At 37.3% G+C, this 13,834-nt stretch overlaps 1 protein-coding gene across 2 annotated transcripts in view; it reads left to right on the top strand.

Moving 5' to 3' along the window:
• The first annotated feature begins 1,967 nt into the window (after positions 1-1,967).
• The window catches only part of PCNX (pecanex homolog (Drosophila)), an 83,392-nt gene continuing 71,525 nt past the window's right edge, over positions 1,968-13,834 (top strand). For both annotated transcript variants that reach the window (XM_009703406.1, XM_009703407.1), the window contains exons 1-4: positions 1,968-2,161; positions 8,248-8,353; positions 11,442-11,487; positions 12,405-12,494. In XM_009703406.1, coding sequence (XP_009701708.1) covers positions 1,968-2,161; positions 8,248-8,353; positions 11,442-11,487; positions 12,405-12,494 — 436 coding nt within the window. The remainder of the gene's footprint in view (positions 2,162-8,247; positions 8,354-11,441; positions 11,488-12,404; positions 12,495-13,834) is intronic.

The following is a 13,834-nucleotide window of genomic DNA, read 5'->3' as shown; positions in this document are numbered from 1 at the left end:
ATCTAAGTTGGCATACCTCAGCTTAGCTTGCCTGTCCTACCTCAAATGTTATATTAGGTGTTGACATAACTTGTTTTGGAGGAAAAGGTAGGTTAAACTTGATCTCTTTAAGGAAAGAATCCTAATAAGTAAACTGCCTCCTGATTGATTCCAGACTCAATTATTTATACTTGTTTGGCTTTAGAAATGTTATATTGATTATTTGGCTTTGCTTAATGCCAGAAGTGAGCAGCCAGATCAAGGATTGGTTTCGTTCTGAAGTCAACAGTTAATACAATGTTTAGAAATGTTTATTTTTTTTATCCCATTTATTAGTACAATATTTTGTATTTGGAGATCTCTTCAAACAGTGTTTGTACTAAACTCATGGCTTAAATTGTGTGACGAGCACTGCCAGTTCTTCTAGGACTAATAAGCTCTAGAATGTGTAGAAATACTAATGTTCTGATTGGATCTCTTTTAAATGACTAAAACTAGCTTTATGTGCTGAATAGAGAGGGCTGTCTGTCTTATTATCCAGTTGTGTTTCCTTTCTGATTCTTCAAGATGTGCATGGGGCTTTGATCACCATAAAGACTCTTCTCACAATGGTCTGCACAGGGAGGGAGGCTAGGTGTATGAAACAAGCTGGAATTCTCCTTAGGCTTGGGGATCTAAAAAGACAATTTAGTACATGAGAAGGATAAGTGGACCAATGTTTGTGCTGGTAACAAATGCTGTTTAATTCTGATTGTCGTGTGTCTCTGTGTGTGTATATATATATATTTATGACTGTAAGAATTTGATATCAAACTGCACATCAACGGGGTAAAGGATAGCGATGCAGCAAAATATTTGGGAACACAGACTCTTGTTGCTTTTGTAAGGAAAGTGTTCTACTTGTGGATGGAGACTAAGAGTTAATATCTCATTTTGTTTAATGACTGTCTAGGGAAATGGCAAAATTTATAAGCATGAATAAAAAGTGAATTAGAAGGGTGAAAGCCTTGAAGTGAAATCTGAAGTTTAACTAGTACTCCAAACGCTTCTTTTAAATAGCTGTTAGGCCACACTTAATCAATATCTGTTGTTGAAGTGATTGATCTGTAAAAGCCTTATGGGCCTCAGCAAAAGTTGCATGAGAAGTCTTAACTGAGTGGAATTTCAAAAGTTGAATTCAGGAGTGAAGTTTTTCATGTGGCTTCTGGCAACCTTTGACACAGCTGAAAAATTCTCTTCAGAACATCTATGTTGTCTGCCTTTCCATGGTCTAGCACAAATAATCTTTGCAGCATATGGTTTTGCAGGTTATAGTGGACTACTGCTCAGCTGTGTGAGACACAAATGTCAACAGCCTTTTTTTTTTTTTTGTATGCAGATAGGGAAAAGCTTGGCTTTTTTGACTGATCAGTATCTTATGCAAAAGTGGCTTCTAGAAGCTGACAAGCTAAGTCAGAACATCTGTGTTGGGCAGTTGAGCAGGGTGTCTCCCATCCACCATGCTGTCAAACTCTCATCTGTTTTTCCAAAATGGACTTGTTGCTGTGTACTAGCCCTGAAATAAGGTCATACCCTGTGCTTGGTTTAGTTTTAAAGTTGCTTAAAATCTTTCCATCTTTTTAAATTCATAACAACTAATCAAAAATATTGGGTGTGACACAAAGAAATGATGCTAGCTCTAGGTTTCCTAGGCTAGGTCTTGCATTCCAATAGCCTGGAAAAAGAGAACAGTAATTTGGTTCTCAAGCTCCAGTGATAAGTCTACTTAGCATGCTGCTGTGCTGCTTTAATATCTTGTATCCAACTTTTCCTCTTTTTCTATGACTGGGGGGGGGTGGTGTGTTTAAACCTTCATTTTCAAGATGATCAATATTTTCTGTATGAAATAAACTGTTAAACTCTAGATAGCTTTATGTATTCTTATGGACATTTGACCTTGTGTTCATTAATTCTTTCTTACTCTCTTTTGAAAGGCCCTTCCTTCTTCCATGATGATAGTAGCTGTCTACTGCCCAGTGATAGCAGCTCTCTTTATCGTTTTGAAGATGGTGAATTACCGTTTGCACAGGGCACTGGATGAGGGAGAAATTGTGGAGAGAAATGCCAGTGAGCATATGGACAGAGGTGCAAAAACAGAACAAAGCAATGTTTCAGCGAAGAGGAAAGACAGCAATGGGCCCAGGTAAGATGTACGCTGATGTTTGTATATGGCTTCAAATGGTAAACTGTCCTGTCTTCATCACATGTGTAACTGGAATGGTGGTTGAAATAAACATGGAGGAATATAGATGCATACTTCCCTAGTTCTGAAAGACTGTTTAAGTCTGATCTTTAAAAGCAGACTTATTTATGTATTAGGTTTGAAATGATGGATTCATGTGGACTTCCTGGTTCCTTCCCCAAAGGAGTTCCAGAACAATATTGAAAATGCGGGAAACACTGAAACAATAGCATGGAAAATATGTGGTGATTAGGTCACTAAGTACTTAATGCACACAACCAGTACAAGTAATCTTGTTTCAACAGTAGACTGAGTCTTAAAAATCTCGCTGTCAAAGACGACATACTACATGCTAAGCCCTTTTATCACTGAAAGGAATGTTTGATTGGGTTTCAATTTGCTTAGTTTTGCAGAAGCAGGAGTCAGATACAATACTCTACTCCGGTCATAGTCTTACTTCAGGAGAACACTGTCCTGTGTATTTGGAAATTCTGGAATTGCTTGGCTGAGTAATGAAGATGATGATTCTGAAGTATTGTTGATAGGAGGTGATTCCTTTCCGCAGATGATCTTTGCTGTCCCCAGCATAAGGAAACTCAGAGGTTTTCCTCCTCTGTCCAGACTATTTGGAGAAAGAAGAGCAAAAGTTGACTCATCAACAAGGCCATCCTAACCAGTCTGGTCAGACTGTGGATGTGTTACAAGCTCTATTATCAAAGCCTCTGCCTGGCTCCAGATAATTGGGGCCATCTCAAGTTAGACTGCATGAATTAAATCAACCTTGAATTGTTAGCTTTTAAAGAAGACCTTTCTCTTTTGTGACTTTCTGAAAACTCTTCATGGCTACTAGTACCAAAGTGAGGCAGTTAGTATGCTGTCCTGACTCTTAAAATGTTGTGCATGTGGTGAGTGGGTTGGGGTTTTGTTTTTTTTTTTCAAAACAAAAACCAACCAAACAAAAAAAAAACCCCAAACCAAAACACCTGAAACTTTTACATGGAGACACATGCTATAAGGAAATGTAGTTGAAAGAAGCCTCTTAAGTCTGTTTATCAGAATGCTTAAAGAAAGGAAGTGTTAAAGTGATGCTCTTTAAAATACTCAGCCTAGAAGTAAGAGGACTTCACTGTGCTTATGGGGTAACTTCTCATGAGATGGGTCTTAAGTTCTTCTATATCTGCTCTCAGCTTAAGTATTGTTAGCAAAACCAGTGTCTTAAATTCCTTTGAAGTTGATATACAGTAACTTCTTGTATCCATCTTTTATAACCTGATCTTTTTTCCATGTTGTGTTTGGTAACTGAATCTGCTGATTTTAATTGTGACTTCATTTAGATGACCATATACCTTAGTAAAACTATATTGAGCTATTTTGGTAGAATGCTTGCCTAAATGTATATTAATGCTTGTTCTGCTTAATAAAATTCATGAAAGTAAACTAGTGGTCTGTTCTGTTTCAATGCAACATTGCTAATGCATGTTTTAGCTGTGATTGTTACATGCTGGGTGGTTTTTTTGTGTGTGTGGTTTTTTTTTTTTAAACCTTGTAGCTTTTGCTTCCAAAACAGTAGCCAACACTTGGCAAGGGACTTCTTTCTACTAGTATTGTGAATTACTTCTGGATGTTTCAGAAGTTCTGTTTTGTCTAAGGAGCAGTTGACATGGGACAAGTTACTACATTATAAGCATTTGTGAGCTCAGAAGTAGAGGTTAGTTTGATGCTGTGTGTCCTGCTTGCCGACTAAAGTTTCATTAACTTTTATATGATCCTTGTTCCCACTTTCAGGTCTCTTAACTAGAACTGGGAACAAGGTCAATGCAGAAATTACGGAGTTACTTTTTGGTAAGTGGGATGTACAGTATATACTAATCTTTGCCTGGAAGCTTACAAGAACTCTGGGATAACATTCAAACCAGTAGAGGGAATGTAGAGTGAGTCTTTAATATTGAGTTGTTACCTTCTCAGTAAGTTAAATCAGAACGTTAATTAAAAAAACTGTCTCAGAAGAAAGTGTGTATGTAGGGTTTGTTGTTTTTTGAAACTCTGCTCCTATGGTGTAAGGTGGTTATAGGGGAGATCTAAGCAGACAGACTACTGTAAATATTTGCATAATCAGAATATTAGTTTTGATAGTTTAGGCTACAGCATTTGATACCAAATAATATATATAGAGAGAGTATAGTGTGCAAAGCTCTCCTAGAGTTTTTACCCCGCCACATACACCCACCCTCCCTGAGACCACTTTAGATATGAGTATTAATATTTTTTTAAGATTTAAGCTATAGTCTGGTTTCTGTTCAAAAGTTATGTTCAGGATTCTGTTTAGCTTCTAAGAACTGCTTCTGAAGATGTTTATCTGCAAAGTGGTGCTTTCAGGTATCTGACAGAAACTATGTGCTGTCCTTTGTAGGTTTACATGAACTGCCCATTTATCTTTGGTTCACACTGTTTTTTTAATAGGATCAAACTCCGAGGGTTTTTAATCTTTTCATAAAACTGCCATGCTTAAATGAAGAACAACTTACTGTTCCCTGGGAAATGCTGTGTTTATCTTTTCCTCATCTTCTTTATAAAGCTGAAATTCTCCAGTTAATGTTTTTGAAAGAAGATAGTCTTAATTTAGAGAAAGGACTGTGAATTGTCTTCTGCAGCTTCTAGTGCACTTGCTGCTTTTGTACTTAAGGAAGTCATGTTAGTAATGATTCTGTGAGGTTTCATGAAAACAAGTAATGAGAGTACAGGCTCCTAATCTCACATAAAAGGCAGAAGGAACAGTGCAAGCGTAGTCTTTGTTGGGTATCAGTGGATAGATACCTTAAAACACTTAAGTTGGTCTTGTTTTTGGGAGTATGAATATGGCTTCTTTCTTGTGTCAGTGACTACTATGGTTCACAGTATCATAAAACATTAACCTGGTGACACTGCTGTCCCCGATCTCCATCAGAATGGGGGAGCTGTAATCATGATGCTACATGAATTTCACATATACTTCTACAAAATAAAACTGACAGCTGGAGAATGTTGCATCTCTGAGTTAAGTACAGTACACTTAAACAAATACAAGCAAGAGAAATAAAAAAAGGTAATATCTACAACTTTTGCCCTGCTTTTGCTATTTCTTCTCCTTGCAGCTTGCTGTGGCTGGCAGACCTGTTCTTAAGCTTGGAGTTGTTTTGCCTTTTTGACTCTGTAATTAGTGATTCAAGCTTTAAAGAAAATTTCTCTTGAAACTGTCATGGTCTAGTATTTGCAGTATGTGCTGTGGTTCTTTTGTGTTTTGAGAACAGCCTCCTGAGTGGTTATCCTGCTATTTTAGTTGGAAAATTAAGGACAGAAGGTGGTGTACAAAACAAAAGAATAAAAGTCTCTTCCTCTGCTTTGTCCTGAAATGAAAATTGCTCATTCCAAATTCTGTCTGGAAGTTCTAGTCTGAATATCAGATTTCTTCAGTCAATCAGCTGAAGTCAGATTTTAAACTTCTGATTTCATGTAGACTTACAACTTCTTCAGACTTTCAGTTAGTCTCTAACACACTGATGTAATACAGCTGCAGATAGTCGTTTTAGATAGGACAGTTACTAATAATTAGAAAGACAAGTTTTAATTTGTTTTGCCCAGTCTCTGAATGCCTCTTCCACAGTAATCTCTGTTGCAGGTAGCTGGATGTAATTTATTCAGACTTCTCAATTTGTGTAGTAACTTCAGTTTTTTTGCTTGCAACTGAAAAGCATAGCACTTCCTCTAAGGTACGAGGTCAGCAAACTGTAAGAAACTGATTGTAGAACTTAATAGAAAGGATTGGCCACAACACTAGCAGAAAATAGCTCCTAAAAGATTCTGCATGCTGTTGTAGTCCAGATCCTTATGCATACGATGATTAATTCGAGAAATCGGTACTTCCTGCTTGTTTCTGCAGACGTTGTTGTCTGTCTGTTAACTAGCTTTTGTTAGTCCATTAGTTTGTGTGTGCTGTCACAGAATATAGCAGCTGTGAGTAGCGTGCTGGTGTTGGGTTGTGTTGTTGCTTATGCTGGTATCTGTTGGTTCACTTTTAGACAAAGTCACCTCCTTCTCCCACCCTGGCAAACTACCCAGTTCTATGCATGAGAGCTTACTCACATTGGCTTATTTTTCTACTTTGTAGGACGTACTTCAATCATATGCAGTGTTTCTCAATGAATTATTCCAACAGGAAAGGAACTTCATCTTTTTGTGAAAGGTGTTCTTTGTTATATCTTCAGTAGTCATCATAATGTATGCTGAACTTAAACATTAAGTGAGAATTTTTCAGTTTAGTCTTCAACTTCTTATTATGTCCTTATGTGTTCTTAAAATGCTTATATAAGGAATACTTTGTTTGCCTAAAGCTGGTGAAAATTATTGAAGCTGAATTCTGAATATATATATTTTTTTTTTTTTTATCCATACCTGGTTCTGCCTTAGCATAATTAATAATACCGGGTCAGAGAGGGCTCTGTAAGCAGCCATCAACAAGAGCATGCTTATGTCTTGCTGCTGAGCTGTGCCAGAATGGTGGCTTTTCACGTCTGTCTTCAGTTTGCTGGAGTGGAACCATAATTGTTCTGCTAGCTCATGGCTGGTTGTCTCTCAAGTTAACTTATTTTTACTGAAGTAATATATTCCTAATTTCAAACTGTCTTTTTTGTCATCTTTTTGAGGTAGGAATGTTCAGGGGCCTCTTGTATGGTTTAGAATGGTTCCCAAGGTTGTACCTTTATGCCTTTCTGAGATGACAACAGCTTGAAATGTCATGCTGCAGACTGAATGATGTTTCAGTTCCCTTACTCTACAGACAGACTGTTTATAATATCCTAGATCAATGTCCATGTATTACAAAAATTATTAGGTGTTGGTATTATTGCATGAGGCTTCTTTGTGAGACTAGCTGTCTCACAAGTCAGTCCTGCAGTGCTTCTGTCCATTTCTGTCCCCTTCTCAAGAGGGGCTTCACCTTTGGTTTCTTTAGCCCAGCTGGAGAACAGTTGTGCACGTGTTCTTTCTCCAGCAAAATGTTGGAGTGGACTTGCCACAGCTCTAAGTTACTGGTTGTTGGGAGGTGGTTATTTGTCTTTGGGAAGGAGCAGAAAGGGTCAGTGTCAACTTACACTGTGGTTACTTCTGTTCAGAAGTCTCCTGGATTAAGATGGTTGAGGAGAACTGTAGTAGGTGAGGAAAAAAGATGCCTCAACTTCTTCTACTTTGCACTTAACAGAGTTGTAGTCCAGAACTCATTTCACACCCCGTTGTCCTAATGGACAGATCCAGCTTGCTTTTGTTTCATAAATACCTGCCTTTGACAAGCTGAATTATGTTGAATTACGGTTTGGTGATGTTGATCTAGAAAATACTTTCAAACCAATACTTACTAACCCTGAAAAGTTGAAATAACTAGGATGTAATAATATATTATTATAATATATTGTACCTCAAAATATTTCTTGGTAGGGCTTGTGAATTATCTGAAAGGAAGTTATTTTCTGGTAGAAAGTAGTGGTTTGCATCCCTGGGAGAGATATCGTGTCCCTGTATATCTCTGCCTTTCCAATAACTTTTATTGGCAGTGTATGGCTTTCTTGGTTAACCCATTCAGACTTTTGCTCCTAGATTCAGTCTAAGGAAAAGATCTGGAGTCCTTTCCCTTATGAGTTCTATTTAGTACTTTTCCTATTGATTGAATTCTAGGTATTATAGTTGGACAGATGATCTGGAAGTTACATGTGTGTATATATAGAGAGAATTTCATATGTCAGCATTTCAAAATGCCTTGTAGCTCCTAAGTCTCCATGGTTTGTGCGGACTGATGATAGTGGACTTTGAGCAGCAGCTTCTGTGACAGTGTATAGGGTGCTGCAGCTCTGCCTGAGCTTCCTGTGTGAAATAGGCAGTATTCATCTGAGATACTGGGATGTATTTGCTGCCTTGATATTTGAAAAGGGAAGAATTGTTTTGAATCTGCACTCAACGTAGACAGCCAAACTTGTGTTTAATTGGTAGGTTAATACTCTGTTTTTTATTGTTTCTCCCAGTGACCCTGGTGGAGGGATTGAGATGTCAGAGTTCATACGAGAAGCAACTCCCCCTGTTGGCTGTAGTTCACGCAATTCTTATGCTGGGGTAGATCCAAACAGCCAGGTAAGAATTAAAGCTACTGCAGTTGTTGCTTTAGTACTGCTGGCTTTGCAATCTGTAGAGTAATCTTTGCTGATTTTTTGTTTGTTTGTTTTTTTTGTATTATTATTTTACTTTAAAAAAAAAATTGTGTTAGGACAAATAACTTAGCTTTCTGTATTTCTTAACTGCTTTATTAGGGTGACATTGCACTCTCCCAGCTATTGCTCATCCCATCTTGTGTTCATTTAAAGAATGGCTAGATTTTATAAGGCAACCTACTGTCCCATCAGAAAGTATTCCCTTTTGCTTAGTTAGCTTTCTTCTGATTTAGTAAACCAAAATGGCTCAGAGCATAGTTAGATAAGTACCAAGACCTGTGGTGGTGGGCCTTCCTCTTCCTTTTGCTACCAGTGAGCCATTAGGTAGCTCAAGCTGTAACTTCATCCTTATGGTCTAACTTTGTTTTCCTCCCTTACTCTTGTTTGATCTGTCGTTTAGATGCCTAATTGGCAAACTTCAGTTGTACTGAACTTGAGGAGGCTTCTGTTAAGTCTTCTTAGAACGTATCTGCTGCTAATTATCTCTTGCAATGCTGAATGGCTTTCTGACAGTTACTGTTATCCCTGACAGTTCAGACTCTGCAGTCAAAAATGTTAATTTGCTAAAGTACAAAGCAAGATAAACTGAATTAAATGGAAAGACTAAAAGTGTTTATTTTTGGACGACCTCTGCGAAATCCTCACTATTTTGCCACTTCAACAGGAGTGGGAAGAAAGCAATAAATAGGGGCTTCTGCACATCAGATAGAAGTGCTGACGAACTTGACTTTATTAGATTTTAATGCCACTTTGTTATGCTCTAGTTGCCTGGTAATTTCGCTGGGGAAGTTGTTCTGTTTCCTTATTATGTCTGCTGGATTTATGTGTTCAACTTCCATAGAGCTGCAGGTGCTGTTCCTTCTGTTTGACTTGTGATGTTTAGCCAGTGGTGGCATCTTTCTTTTACCATCTCTTCATGAGGACAAGTAGATTGACTGGCCAGAGTGTACGGTTATGTTGACAATGAGCAATGCAGCATCATATTAAAGATACAGAAGCTATTATTGAAGGACATGGAAATCCTTCGTGTGGTATTAAAATATCAAGTCCTTCTAGTTAGCTCTATATCCTACTTACTCAGAATGTAGTGCAATGTTATGCTAATGTTGGTGTTTTATCTGAATAATGGTCCATTCTGCAGCATAGATATTCTTAAGAGATTTTCTCCTTTGAAGAGAGCAGGTATTTGATAGTGTTCAAAGGAATAGAAAGCCATGGTGCTTGGAGGAAGACCAAACTAGGCTGGGGATCATGTTTCTTTGGCTGGTCTTTGGAAAAAAAACTGTTCCAAACGTACTGGTAACAGTTTTACTGTTGAAGCATGTGAAGAAGCTCTGTGTTCTTTCCTGTGTGCTTTAATGCTGACACTGTAACACAGTCAAAGATACTGTGGAAGGAAGTATAGTGTTTAAAATGTGTTTATGCTGATAAAATCAGTGCTCACTAGTCCCCTGTGATTGAATTTGCAGCATCAAAAGGGTATGTGAACAGTAAGCATCTGAGTTCTGTTCAGTTTTTTGCATGAAATAGCTTTCCCATGCTGATGCATTTGCATTCAGCTACAGCATTCAGCAAGGCATGTTACTGAAGGGAAAAAAAGTTGAAACATGGCAAAATAACTAACTAAAAGCACGCGTGACAGTGTAGTAAAGAAAATGCATTAAACAAGCTCTGACTAGTGGTTTTTTTGCATTACTTGTAGCAAAGCAGTTCTTCTGTAGTATGGCTAAATAAAATCTGCACATATCTTCAGATTACCTTAAATTTGCTGCACTTACAGAGAATAATTAGTAGAATTATGTGCTCTTTTCCCCAAAGTCATTTGAAGTAGGGATTTTTGAAAAGCAGCATCCCAAGAAGTATACAGTAAAAGCAAATTGCCATTTTTTTATGTATCTTAGGTTCAGATTTTGCCTTTGAGTGCTCTTCTCCTATCTTATTTCTAGGTGGTTTAATTATTTCACACATGCATTTTTGTGTACTATTTGGAATTCTTTGAGAGAGGTGATATTGGAAATATTACTGAAGGAAAGACTAAATTCTTTTTAGTACCTCTGCAAAATAATCTGCTACAGATTATAGGACATAAGTAGAAAGGCAGACTGCAAACCTAAACAGCTAGCTAGTTTTCATATGGGGAGGTACGTGCCTGCTGGTTGGCCATTGAACATAGTTGGAAAGCCAATACTATAAATTTGAGATGTGATTGTAACTAATACCCAAGAATAGATAAGGAATACTCCAGTCTTCTGCTAACCAGTTTACTTGCTTTGACCTAACTGTGTGTACTTCGAAACTGTCATTTGCAGGAATGAGAGGGAGGGGTAAGATAGAGTAAAATGATTAGGTTAAGTTGATTTAAGTTTATTCAGCTGCCAGCAGGGATCATCCTGCCATATCCCCTGTTAATGCTGCTGCCACTTTCCAAGTAACAACACTTAGGTTCTTGTGGTTACCTTGTCATTGGATAACTCTGACAGACCTGAAAACTAACCCTGGTAAAAATATGTATCATTTCCAATGGGAGCAGTTTCTGGATTTAGCTTGGTGTTTACTGTGTTGAACAGATAAGTTTTATATTAACATGGTGTTTTCTTTAAGCATTTTAGGCAACCATGATTACTGCATTAAACATACAGCTTTACAACAGTGATTATTAGTGTACCACCACACTAGTTGTTTGTTTCCACATGAAGTATTTTAAAGGAAAATTCCTAGTTTAGAAACTGTTTTTAAAATCAGCATAGTAAAATCTCTGAGTACATTGGCTATAAAACAGAATAATGCAGTCATATAGTTGGATGCATAATTAGATGCCTTGTCATCTCTGTTTGCAGTGGAAACATTCTGAGTCAGAAAGGATTTGACAGCACTGTGCTGTTGGATGCTTTTTGTGCCTTTGAAAAATCTCTCCTAGGTGTATAGGCAACTGCGTGCATTGCAGTAATAGGAAACAACAGTTAGGCAATTCCTGAAAGTTTACGGCTTTTTACGTAATTCCCTGTTTCTAGGTTGGATCTGGGTTATCTCGTCTGGGAACAGCAGCAACCATCAAAGGTGAGATGTTTGGCTGCTTCTTAAAATTACTTTGCAGTAGCACTTCAAATCATTATTGTTTATTATCTTGTTTCCAAATACTGTTTACCTTGTTCCTCTTCAAAACTTTTTTGTGAGATAAGTATGGCATTTACTAATTGGAAGAGATCTTCTTTGGAGTTGCAGATTATGTACCTAAAACAGTAGGAGAGAATATCCTGGAAACCATGCTCTGTTTTCCCTGTAACAACAGTTTGTTTCTTTTGCTTGTAAATGCAGAGCTAAAGGCTTGGTTTGAGTGGACTTTTCCCTACTATTTTGAGTTCTGTGCAACCAATCACCCTTCTGGTATTGTATTTCAATGACTTGATTATTTCTAGTTGCTTGGCATCTAGCAAAAGTATTGTCCAAGACAGTCCTTGTGAACACGTCTGAGACAAAAAGATAAGTTATTTGTAATATGCAAAGTTGCTATATTGTAAATTTATGAAGCCAATAATAAGACAAAAGAACATGAGATGTAAATTTTTGTCACCTTCCTGATTTTTTTTTCCTTACCTCTTTTATCTTTACAAGTATTTTATTACAATCTAACCCTCATTTTTATTGGCAACCATGCATAAAGGAATATTCAAATAGATGTATCTTTAAGAAAAAATATCTTTATTTCAATTGGGTTCTGTGTAAGATACTTTTCCTGTTCTTCATGGAAGATCTGTGTAGTTGAGTGAAAACTTTCTTGTATACGACATAAAAGAAACAGACTAGGCAATACTTATCTCTAAAAAATAAGAAGGATCTTGTTACTTGTAATTATTTACCTTCAAATGAAGAAATAAAAGCAGCAGTCTTTCATGACAGGTGAGAAAACTGCAGTGTGTGTAGATGTATGTGTTAACACTTTGAGCACTAGTATTCTTCTTTCTTAAAATTCGCAGGAGATACTGACACTGCAAAGACCTCTGATGATATCAGTTTAAGTCTTGGCCAGAGTTCTAGCCTATGTAAAGAAGGGAGTGAAGACCAAGGTAAAATTTCTTCTTCTGCATATTAAACATGGTATTTTGTTACCAAACACCTTTTGCTTAGCATGATAAAAAGATTCACGCAGTTTGTTGATGGGCTCTAAGAAAGGGTATCTTGAAGCGCTCTGTTTCCTTTCTTAATTACTCGAAGTCCCTGGGATGCATAGCTTGAATACTTCTAATTTTATTCTTTGGCTGTGTGTCTTGTTCTGGCATCTTCCAGCAGGTAATAAATATTCATTGTCTCCTTACTGCTGAAAGGTAGCTAGCTTACATGTATCTAGGCAATCTCTCTCATACTGAAAGTGGCCTGGGATTCATGGACTTCATTGTAGACTAATTTGCTTTGCTTTCCAGTACAGCCAAATGAATTTTTAAAATCAGATATGCTTTTCTGTAAAGTAAATAACCCTGTGCAGAGTTCTATGTTTCTGGAGCTATAGACTGCTTCTAATATGCAAGCTATCAGAGCTTAGTAATTGTTTTTTCCTAGTATGTAAAGAAACTGCTAGCTTGTATTCTTCAGTTGTCCAATTTTGTTTCAGATCTCATTTTTCATTTAACTTCACTGCCAGGAAAAAGTCTACTCAGGCTAAAATGGAGCACAAAACTCTAGGGGAAATCTTTTGTTTGCTGATTTTAAAGTACCTGCTGGTTAGCAGGAAGTTAACTCTGGGAATACTGTAGTTCATTTTGGCCAATCTAATCAGACTGATGGGTTCCTTTTGGTTGTTACTGTGTGATTCAGTGCAGAGGAGAAAGTATGTTTAAAATAGAGGATTACAGGTGGCTGTGCTGTTACAAAAGGCAGCAGGGTTCTAGTACTTTCAGCTGAGTAATGGAACTGTTTGTGAAGTATTTTAAGTTATATATGTGCAAATACACTTCACAAAAATTTAGCGGTTGTAGTAACTTAACTTGACCTCCAGATCTTTTATTTTTTGTGACAGTACCAAAAAGGAATGTATCCTCACTTTCAATACTACCTGCAGGTAGACACTCTTACAGGAAACTGCTTGTGATGAATAACAGAAACAATTGTTCTGACCAAGAGCTAAGAGCGAATCCTCATTATGTGCTTTAACAGCACCAGTTTTAGAGGTAGTAAAACTCATAACTTTGTAGGGAGTTTCATTATAGTACCAATAGACCTGTGCTGGTGCCTGCATCCTTGCTAACTGAGAGCTTACTTGGTATCTGATAGGAAAGGTGATTTCTGTTGGGTTTCTCATGACTTCAAAGTTAATGGGCGTTTACTCTGTTTTCTTTAGTAATTTTAAAGTTTATGTGAAACAAACAGTTTACTGCATGTAGGAAATAAAACAAAAGGCAGGATACCCTTT

This window comes from Cariama cristata, unplaced genomic scaffold (assembly GCF_000690535.1).
Source record: "Cariama cristata isolate BGI_N322 unplaced genomic scaffold, ASM69053v1 scaffold9557, whole genome shotgun sequence".
NCBI lineage: Eukaryota > Metazoa > Chordata > Aves > Cariamiformes > Cariamidae > Cariama > Cariama cristata.
This window is presented reverse-complemented; position numbering and strand designations above follow the sequence as displayed.